Here is an 11,941-nt window from a genome sequence, read left to right as displayed (position 1 = left end):
TGGAACTCAAGGAGACACTAGGAAATTTTTAAGTTATGATTTAAAAAGGCATCGATATCAAAAACTATATATGTTTAGAAATCAGTAAAATAAAAGACACTCTCTCTTAACACCTGATTTAGACCTAGATAAAGATTCTTCAAAAGCACATGCTTCTTTATATTTCACCTTTCATTTTTCTTTTCACCATATATTTTAAAGTTATAGATAGCTTATAAAGGCAAAAATAACATAAAAGGGAAAAAGGTCTGATAGAATAGAATGTAGATAACTGAGTAGTAAAGAAAAAAATATTTTCTTCTTGTGGTCTGAATTCCTTACTATGCCCAATATAACTGTAATTTTTAAAAGCCCCACTCAAATAAAATATCAATAATAATTTAATAAAAATGCCTATGGTTATTAATACCAGTGGCTGAGTTTAAAGAAGCTTAATATCTTCAGGAAATAATTGAAAGGAACGAATGCATTAGGTTCTTTTACATGCTCAAACTCCATGAAGAGCCAAGTCACAATTCTAGGAAGAGTTTCAGTAAGCTCTGGACTTTTAAGTTTTGCCCTTTTGTATTTTAGTTTATATAATTTGTGACTGGGTAGAGAAGCAGATAAGATTTGACTTTTATGTGGTGAACACACCATATAATATAAAATGATGTATTATTGAATTATACACTTGAAACCTATGTAATTTTATTAACCAATATCGCCCCAATACATTTAATTAAAAAAGAGCTAATCACTCAAGGCAGTGATTCCTTCTATGAACTCTCTCACACAATGTAATGCTGTCTCTTTATCTTCCATTTTAATTTTTATAAATATATAACATATACACAAAAGCACACAAAGAAAAAGTATGCATCTTGATAAGTTTTCAGAACATGAACACTCTTATGTAAGTATCAATCATGTCAAGAAACAGCATTACCAAGATTTCAAAAACCCATTCCTGTCTCCTTTCTATTCCTATTCCTCTTTAAGATAACCACGATTGCAGCTTTTTTAACATCATAGATTTGCCTATTTTTGAACTTTATTTAAATTGGTTTATATAGTATATGCTCTTATGTGTCTAACTTTTTCGGTCAATATTAAGTTTGTGAAATCATCTTCCTCTATGTTAGCTATTCAAAAAAAATGTTTATCATCATTTACTGTAGAAAAAAATGATTTATATTTTGTCTCTGTAGATTCTTAGACTGGATTTCTGTCATGTCAAAGAAAACATTTCAGATATTTGATTTCATTTGTAAATTAGTTGATTATATTATTAAATTTGTGTAATTGCATATACCAATTGTTTGAACATCATGGCAACTCTCTCCTCCATTATTTAGTAGTATTATGCTGTTTATGTAAATTTCAATGATACACGAAAACTCAGACACCCAAATATAAGTAGAAATTTGAATCCTTATGTACCAAAGTGGAATGGGCAAATTAAACTCATGTTCAGTTCATTGATTTCTGTTTCTCTCCTATTCAGGTAACTGAAGATAAGTTTCTTCCAAAGTCAATGAATGAAACAAATCTTTCCTGGGTGACCGAATTTGTGTTGCTGGGACTCTCTAATTCCCAGGAGCTCCAACCTTTCTTATTTTTCATATTTTCTCTACTTTACCTAGCAATACTACTGGGCAACTTCCTCATCATCCTCACTGTGACCTCAGATTCCCGCCTTCATACCCCCATGTACTTTCTGCTTGCAAACCTCTCTTTTATTGATATATGTGTCGCCTCTTTTGCTACTCCCAAAATGATCGCAGACTTTCTGGTTGAGCGCAAGGTGATTTCTTTTGACGCCTGCCTGGCCCAAATTTTTTTTGTTCACCTTTTCACTGGCAGTGAAATGGTGATCCTTGTATCCATGGCTTATGACCGTTATGTTGCTATATGCAAACCTCTTCACTACATGACAATCATGAGCCGCCGTGTATGTATTGCTCTTGTGCTCTTCTCTTGGTTTGTGGGCTTCATCCATACTACTAGCCAGTTGGCATTTACTGTTAACTTGCCTTTTTGTGGTCCTAATCAGGTAGATAGTTTTTTCTGTGACCTCCCTCTAGTGACCAAGCTGGCCTGCATAGATACTTATGTTGTCAGCTTACTAATAGTTGCAGACAGTGGCTTTCTTTCTATGAGTTCCTTCCTCCTCTTAGTTGTCTCCTACACTGTGATACTTATTACAGTCAGGAATCGCTCCTCTGCTAGCATGAAAAAGGCCCGCTCCACACTGACTGCTCATATCACTGTGGTCATACTGTTCTTTGGACCATGCATCTTCATCTATGTATGGCCCTTCAGCAGCTATTCAGTTGACAAAGTCCTTGCAGTGTTCTATACCATCTTTACTCCCATTTTAAACCCAGTTATCTATACTCTAAGGAATAAAGAAGTAAAGTCAGCTATGTCAAAACTGAAGAGTCGGTATCTGAAGCCTGGCCAGGTTTCTGCAATCATAAGAAATGTTCTTTTCTTAGAAATGAAGTAAACTTACAGGACTGTTACCAAATCTATGTGTTTAGAAAATTACAAACAGAATCATTGTGATGTTAAAGCAAATCATTCTGACCAGAAGGAAGAGCTGATTGAGTGACTTGAATTAAAGAGTAATGATGATAATAAAAAGTCATAGAATGAACCTTAGTGATTATAATATTCTCTTCCTCCAATGTGTGCTTTTTCTTTTGCTTTTAATTCCTACTTTTAATTTTTTATTTAAAACTTTTTAAGATACAGGCTTTGAGGACACTAAGCAATGACATCTACTTATAGGTGGTAAATAAACTACATCTCTTCTTCTTAAAATAGTATTATTCAGATGCCAGTTTTGGAGTAATAAGTATATATCTCTATACCATAAATATAAATATAACCATAAATATATATATATAATATATGACATACTAGATAAGGACACATTTCACACAATACTAGGTAAATGATAGCACATAAAGACAATTCTATGATTGGTGTTACTTTTATATAAAGTATAAAATGGCATGGCTACTCAAAAGAAAGCATTTATATTCAACACTTTCACAGATCACTCTTTTATGTAGCTGTTAAATATATATTATTCATGAAAAACAACTCACTGAATAAATTTAGTCACTGGTGTGTTTCGTATTTGTTTATGTTAATTTAAGTTTAATATGCATAAAACAATCTGGGAACTTTAAAAGACGAACTATAATTCTTTACCCCTTTTCATGATGATGGGATCCTGAAACTTAGAGTAAAACACTCTCTTACCCACTACATATTCATGATTCCTGTTTTCCCAGATTGGGTAGTCTCACATATCAATACCTGGTAGAAATGATTACTTTTTATGTGTAAATTTTTATTCAGTTAACATTTATTTTTATATTGCCTAATGCAGATCCAGAAAAATGACAAAACCCAATTTCAAGATCTTTGGGATATTCATGATTTTATCCTCCATGACTACTTACAAGACCATAATATTCTAGGATTCCCCACTGTAGGTTATCTTAGGCGTTTCCTCTTTCTATGTAAAAAAAAAGTTTTGTTTTGTTTTGTTTTTTGAGCTAGAGTGTACCAATTTATTATCAACGTAACAAAATGAAAATAAAAACAAATGTGCATGAGTGTCTAAATAAATATTTGTTTTCAAACTTTTTAAAATGACACAGGGCTCCTAGAATTCTACATTACTTTTGCACACTGTTCTACTTTTATGTTAAAAAAATGATACATCATTATGCTCTTAATATTAATTACAATTTAATTGAAACTTTAGAATAAGACACTTAGTAAGATTTTTACATATTTTTTAAATTTTAAAACATTTCTGTGAGATACATGTTCTGCTTATATTATACATAATAAAAATAAGGTTAAGAAGGGGTAAAGATATTGAGCAAGTTTATACATTTAGAAAGCAGTGAGTAGATTTTAGGTCCAGGTTTGTGTGCTTTGTTTTTTGGTTTAATGTTTGCCCAGAATGGAACACTTTTAGAATGTCCTACTGCCTAATGTGGAGTAGGTTGTGACCTGTGCAGAAAATGTGACTCTCTGCTTACCCTATCACAGCTCTTTACTATTCATAATATGGGGGGTGGGGGGTGGAAATCTTAAAAAATGAGGACTTAGACTCAAGAGGGTGAGTTCCTCTCTAAATCAGTCATACGACAAGAGCACAGGCTGACTAATACAATGTGTTATTCAAATGATAAAAAAAAAACCTAAGAAAAACAAAGCCACAGTAATGTGCACAGATACAAAATAAACTAGGTATTAAGAACATACAAAAAAAAGAAAAAGAATTTCAAGACTGTTGTAAAATCTGCCAGCCCTAGAACTTACTTTTCTGTAGACCTGATTTTATTTTGATGATGGCAATTGTAATAATACTTACATAGAGCCAAATATATGTTAGGCACTGGTTCTAAGTCCTGCTTTAAGTTCTTTACATACATTATTGTATTTAATCCTCTTAAAATGAAGTAAGTATGATTATGCCCAGTTTCCCAAAGCAGGAGCTTGTAGCACAGAGAGAAGAAATAACCTGCCAAAGTAAGGCAGCTAGTGGTGACAGAGTCAAAATTTAAATCCAAGCAGTTTGATTGCCAAGTTTGATTGCTTAGTCACTATCCTACTCTGCCTCTAAATGTTATAGCATGAGCCTGAGGAAACAAGAAAGTATTTCAGTATAGCAATATAGTCCTAACTTGCTCTTTTGAGGACAAAATTTTTATCAGAAGAAAACAATTGGGGATACACAACCAAGTATTATTTTTCTTAATCACTTTGACACTTTGTAAAAATTTGCTCAATATGGGTATTTTTTTTTCCTAAGAAGGAACAATGGAGACTCTGAAATTGTATGCTCAATCAAAATTTATTTTTTAATTAAATAAACATTACATAGAGTTATGTCCTATCATGTTACATCATATTTTGTAAAATTAGGTCATATCGGAAAGTATTAGGGACCTAAATCATAACACTGAGAGAAAGAAAGGACAAGGGGAATGTTGACAAGGCAGCTGAAATAGAAAACAGAATTATGTATTTTGGAGCCTTTGCATAGGGAGGACGAAGAAAGAAAAGATGTCTGCTGTTTAGGAGATAACTTTGCTTTCCTTTTAGGTAAACAATTGATAACATTATGAGACTCCTCTCAGTAATGTAAAATGAAACCAGTTTATTTTGACCTATAATATAGTTACAGTAAAATCTTATTCAAAACTAATGGAATTTAGGTCAAAAAAATAATTACCTCTGGAATTTATCTAAATTTAAAAAATCTATTACTTAACATATTTTCTGTAACATTTTAAAGTAAAATTTAAAATAAAGTTCTTAATTCCAAGGTGTTGGAAGAATTTGATTCCAGATTTAGTTTCTGGTTGCAATCTCTGTTCAACCACTTATTAGCCATATTGTTTTGAGATTATTAGATTATCTCTAACCTCAGAAAAACTGCAAGTGGTTGCGAAGACTCAATGCAATAACGTAGAAAAAGAATAAGCATATTGCTGGCACAGAGTCAGAGCTTAAGAACATTGGAGATACCCATTTCAATATGCTATGTACATCGAAACCATTTTACTTTTCATGTCAAAAAAAATCACTTATTGAAGTATAATTGGCAAACAAAAGTTGCACATATTCAATGTGTACAACTTAATGTTTGGAGTGTCAAAAGTAATATAAACAGAGTCTTTTTAATGGAGTGAGAGTTGCCATCCCAGAGGAACTGCCTTGTATGTCTTATTCCTATAACTTTTGAAATGTTAAAACTGGGCAAAATAACCTTTGGACTGGACCTAAATCAACATTGTATCCCAAATTAACATCACTATGTTAGTTTATCTGCATTTATATAAATGCCTTCCTTCTATTTATGATATTGTTCCCTTGCCCTTTCTCATAAATATCCCTTGCCTTCACCTCCTAATGGGAACATTATTTAGGTTTCTGTCTGAATCAGTGCTTCCTGATAGCTATTTTTTGGATCTCAAATAAATGCTTGTTGCCTCTCATTTTGGACTTTTATTTTTAGGTCAACAGGAAATAAGTTTACATTCATGAAACCTTTACCCCTTTACCTCAAGAGACGTTCTCCTGGTGAAGGAGCTGAATGGGTAGCAAACCAGCTGCTACGACGCCTTCCTCTCACTGACTGATAACCATATTATTTGCTGCACCATGGCCAACATCAAAAATAATCATATTATAAGATTTTAATTGTACCAATCAATCGCATGTTAAAAAAAAACCTGTAACTAATACTTAGATTTAAAAAACAAGCAATGAAGAAGGCACAGTAGAAGAAAATACCAATTAGAACAGCAAAAAAATAATAATTTTTTTAAAATGAAGGTAGATTAAAGGACCACTGAGACAACATCAAACATACCAATATTCATATCATAGAGGTACGAGAAGAAGACAAGAGAGAGATAAAGGGATCAAAAAACTATTTGAAAAAATAGTGACTGAAAACTTCTTTAACTTGGTAAAGGTAATAAGACGTTCAAGTCCAGGAAGTGCAGAGTTCCAAACAAGATGAACTCAAAGAAGCCCACATCAAGACACATCATAATTAAAGGTCAAAGGTTAAAAACAAAGAGAGAATCTTAAAGGTAGCAAGAGAAAAAGAGTTATTTATATGTTAAGAGAGTTTCCATAAGACTATCAGCTGATTTTTCCACGTAAACTTTTCAGGCCAGATGAGAATGGCATAGAACATAAAAAGTGATGAAACGTAAGAACATACAACCAAGATTACTTCACCTAGCAAGGCTATCACTTAGAACTGAAGGAGAGATGAAGAGTTTTCTAGACAAGAACAAGCTAAATAAGTTTATCACCACTAAACCAGTATTACAAAAAATGTTAAAAAGACTTCTTTAAGTAGAAAAGAAAATATCAAAAATATGAATAAGAGAATACAAGAGAGAAAAAAATTCTCACTGACGAAGGCAGACACTTAAAATAAGCAGTGGGTCATACAACTATAAAGCTAGTAAAAGGTTAAAAGGCAAAAATAGGAAGATCATGAGTAATTACAACAATAAATTAAAAGATATAAACACACACATACATGAAGTGAAAAAGAATGATATAAACAAAAGTAAAAGGGGAAAATAAAAAATGGTAGTGATTAAGGACCTAAATATAAGACCTGAAACAATAAAATGCATAGAAGAAAACATAAGAACCAAACTCAAGGACCTTAGTCTTAAAGAGGATTTTATGAATTCAACATGAAAACAAAGGAAGTAAAAGCTAAAATAAATGAATGGGACTACATCAAACTAAAAAGCTTCTGCTCAGCAAAAGAAACCATCAACAAGGTAAAGAGACAGCTATCCACATGGGAAAACATGTTTGCTAGGAACACTTCCAGTAAGGGCTTAATATCCAAAATATACAAAGAACTCATACAACTCAATAACAAAAAAACAAACAATCCAATCAAAAAATAGACAGAGGAACTAAACAGACACTTCTCCCTAGAGGACATACAAATGGCCAACAAACATATGAAAAGATGCTCAACGTCGCTAGCTATTAGGGAAATACAAATGAAAATCACAATGAGATACCATCTCACACCTGTTAGAATAGCTATAATTAACAGGACAAGAAATAACCAATGTTGGATAGGATGTGGAGAAAAAGGAACCCTTATACACTGCTGGTGGGACTGCAAATTGGTACAGCCACTATAGAAAATAGTGTGGAGGTTCCTTGAAAAGCTAAGAATTGCTCTACCATATGATTTCACAATCCCTCTGCTGCGGATTTATCCTCAAAGACTTGAAAACACATATCCGAAAAAATATTTACACACTGATGTTCGTAGCAGCATTATCCATGGTGGCCAGGACATGGAAGCAACTGAAGATAGATGATTGGCTAAAGAAGCTTTGGTACATATACACAATGGAATATTACTCAGCCATAAGAAGAGTGGAAATACTGCCATTTGCAACAACATGGATGGACCTCAAGATAATCATGTTAAGTGAAATAAGCCAGATAGAAAAAGTTAAAAATCACATGATATCACTTATATGTGGAATATAAACCTGAAAGCAACAAATGAACAGGACAAACAGAGATTCATGGACATAGACTATAGAATAGTGGTTACCAGAGTGTAGTGGGTCAGGGGAGCAACGAGGTAGATGAGATAAAAGGGGTCAAATATGTGGTGACAGAAAGATTTCTAATTATGGGAGGTGAACACACAGTGTAATTGTTAAAGTGTACAGCTGAGAGTTATTGGATTTTGTTAACCGAAGTCACCATTAAAAATAAATAAATAAATAAATGCATACATATATACATACATACATACATACATAATAATGGTGTTTAATTATAAAATTATGTTTCTGCTCATGTAACTATGCACAGTAGTGTTCCTAGCTTGTGGCTGGTCATCCACGCACGATTGAGCAACCCAGGCTCCTTCCATCTTTTTGTTCTAACAACCCTTAGGGCCTCAGAGTTTTCTGCATCCACCTGTAAGAGGGTGGATTAGATTATTAAGGCATACTCAAGTATGCCTTAGATCAAATTGTTTTATTTGTTACATTTTCTTGGCAAAAATAAGACACATGACCCTACCTGACTGGGAAATGTATTCCCTGCTGGGCTGCCATTTTATAGTAACAACTGAAGGAGAAAACATGAAATTTGGCGGATATTTAATTGACTCTGACTCACTTTATCTCCTATAATCCAAGCTCAGGTCAAACTGAACTTCTTTTAGATCCTCTACTGTGGTTACTATCACATTATCAAGTTTTTCTGGGTAGTTTTTGTGCCAGGAAGAACTTTACTTACTTCTTCCTCTGTTCACATACTTCAGGTCTCGGGTTTTTCTTGCATGCTCTTAGACTAGGTGAGGTGCTCTAACCACGCACTTGCCAACACTTAATTCACCATTAGAGCAATTCAATATCAATAATTATTTGTTTAATCTGATTTTCCCACTAAGCCTGGAATCTTTCCCATCTTGCTCATCACTGTATTCCCAGTAGCTAGCAGAATGTCTGGGATATAAGAGATGAGACATTTCATATATATTTGTTGGATAAATTAAGGCCTCACCTAAGCTTAGTCTTCATAGGCTTTTATTTCTTAGTAAACTATTTACTAAGGTGTAACATACACATAAAAATTCTTAAATTATAAGTATATTGTTTGACTAATTTAGTTACCATATGTATTAGTTTTCTGCAGTTGCTGTAGCAAATTGTTACAAACTCGATGGTTCAAAACAACAGAGATTTATTGTCTCACAGTTCTGGAGATTAGAAGTCCAAAATCAGTATCACGGGGCCCCAAATCAAAATGTCAGCAGATCCACACTCCTTCCAGTGTCTCTAGAGGAGATTCCATGTCTTGCCTCTTCTAGCTTGTGTCTGCCAGCATTCTTTGGCTTATTGGCGCATCACTCCAATCTTTGAGACCAACATTTTCAAACCTTTCTCTGCTCCTTCTTATATCACCTTCTGTTCTGTATGTTTGAAATTTCCTTCTGCCTCCATCTTATAAGACACATGTGACTGAATTTTAGCCCTAGCTGGATAATCTAGTATAAGCTCCGCACTTCAAGATTTTTAACTTAATCATATCTACAAAGACTCATCTTTCTAAATAGAATGTGATATTTGAAGATTCCAGAGGTTAGCATAGATAATTTTTGAGGAACCACCATCAGCTTACTACATCATAACATAAACACAACCACATGACTATTTCACAGATAAGATGAAAATATTATCAGCAGACCAAACATATCCTCCTTTTTACCTTCCTACCAGGGACTGCTTTAGCTGAAGGTAACAAGTATGTTGACTTCTGACATAATGGATTAAACTCATCTATTTTAAAAATTAATATAAATGGAATAAGCTGGTATTAATTTTTGTCTGACTTTTTTTCTCAATAGTCATACATGTTTTTGAGTACAGTTATAGTTTTTTTCTTTGCCACATTTTATTTTTTAATATATTACAACTTATTGGTTCATTCTAGTGTTAGTGAGTATATGGCTTATTTATAGTTCAATACTACTACAATGGGACTGCTATAAACATTTTTGCACATGCCTTTTCATGTTGAATATATAGTTATATATACATATATATGTATATATATATAGAGAGAGAGAGAACTAGTACAATTAGTGAGTGATAAAGTATGTGTATTGTTCAATTTTAATAGGTATAGCCAACAGTTTCCCAAAATGATTGTACAACAGATGTGTGCCCTTAGCAGAAGTATCTGAGAGTTCCTGTTGCTCCACATTCTTATGAATACCTAGGACAGTAAAACTTTATATCACATCGTAATTTCAACATTCATATTTCTGATTATTAATGAAATTAAGCAACCTCTCATAGGCTATTGAGAACTTGAATATTTTCTTTTGTAAAGTACTTGATGAAGTTTTTGCCTATTTTTTTTATTGGTCTGTTTTTTAAAAATTAATTTGTATAAAGTTTTAAAAAATATTTTAGATCTAAGTTGGATATATGCACAGTAAATATCTTTCTCCAAATTATGGCTTGTATTTGTACTCAATGTCTTTTAATGACCATTGCTGATGTACTTTAATAAATTCTAGTTTGTCATATTTCTTTTCAGTGTAATGTAATTTCTGTCCTGCTTAAGAAATCCTTACCTAGGATTCCCTATTCTCTATAAAACATAAAAACGTCCTCCTACATCCTGTTCTAAAAGCTTAATTTTTTCCTACCTATACATACATATGTATGTATATATATGTATATGTATATATATACATAATATGTAATCTGGAATTAATATTTGCTAACTGTGTGAGGTTAAAACCAAGTTTTATTATGTAGGTATACACTTGATCAAGCACCATCATTTTCTTCCTTCTCTGCAGCAGGATCTCTTTTTATAATTCAGGTGACTGTATGCATGTTTTTTGTTCCTGATCTCTCTCGTGCATTGCATTACCATGTTTCTTTTTCCTGTTACCAATAGCATTTAATCTTAATATACAGTGTTACTCTTTGCTGTAATAAATATTAACATTAGCAGCCTTGATATATGGTAGTATATCTTTCTTCAGTTTTCTCAAGTATATTAGTGGAATAACATTGAATCATGGATCAATTTGGGGAACATAAAAGTTTATCAAATAACATTGCTGAATACACAAAATATTTCCAAATATGATGAAAATTATAAACAAAGAAATTTAAGAAGCTCATCTAGACTTAAGTAAATAGTAACTTAAAGGGAAACACACCAGAGCACATTATAATTATTGAATACCAGTAAAATCAGAACATATTAGAAGCATCCAAAAAGAAGGAAACACAAATTACGCATAGAGTCTCATCTGTCCTTAAATCATTCTTGTGTATTTTGCATTCAGGCATTGTCATTTTCATCTCTAGAAATTTGATTTGAGTCTTTTAAAAAATCTTTTTCATTTCTTTTCATATCATAGTCATCTTTTCCTTTACCTTCTTGAGCATAAGAAGTATATTTATTAGCTTTTTCAAGAGTCTTGCTTAATAATTTTATCATGTATGTCATTTCTTTGTCTTTTTTTATTGGTTATTTTTCTCCTACTTATAGGTCATACTTTTTGGCTCCTTTGTATGTCATGTAATTTTTAATTGTGATTGCATTGTGAATTTTGCAATATTAGTTCCTTATTCTTGTCTTTCGCCACTTCTGTAAATATTATTGGATTTAGTTCTGTGGTACAGTTAAGTTACTTTGTGTCAGTGCTGAGCTGATCGAGAAGAAAGGTTTTGATGGTGAGACTCCCCATGGAAAGAATGTATGAGGAGCCAACATGAGAATGAAACGGGCAGGCACCAACTTTACTGCAGGAAGTGTGCTTCTATTGTGGGAAGCACAGTTCTGTTCCTGCTTCATTAGGGGACCACATGGACTCCAC

At 32.8% G+C, this 11,941-nt stretch overlaps 1 protein-coding gene across 1 annotated transcript; it reads left to right on the top strand.

Annotated features, from left to right (window-relative positions):
• The first annotated feature begins 1,380 nt into the window (after positions 1–1,380).
• On the top strand, positions 1,381–2,559 carry LOC107517914 (olfactory receptor 4K15). The gene has a single exon (XM_016159100.2). The coding sequence runs from the start codon at positions 1,517–1,519 to the stop codon at positions 2,489–2,491; it is 975 nt and encodes a 324-aa protein (XP_016014586.2). The 5' UTR covers positions 1,381–1,516; the 3' UTR covers positions 2,492–2,559.
• Positions 2,560–11,941: the final 9,382 nt, after the last annotated feature.

The sequence above is a fragment of the Rousettus aegyptiacus genome, unplaced genomic scaffold (genome assembly GCF_014176215.1).
Source record: "Rousettus aegyptiacus isolate mRouAeg1 unplaced genomic scaffold, mRouAeg1.p scaffold_m13_p_3, whole genome shotgun sequence".
NCBI classification, from domain to species: Eukaryota; Metazoa; Chordata; class Mammalia; order Chiroptera; family Pteropodidae; genus Rousettus; species Rousettus aegyptiacus.
This window is presented reverse-complemented; position numbering and strand designations above follow the sequence as displayed.

Coding starts and splice junctions, on each gene's coding strand:
- LOC107517914 (XM_016159100.2), top strand. CDS start 1,517: ATGAATGAAACAAATCTTTCCTGGGTGACCGAATTTGTGTTGCTGGGA.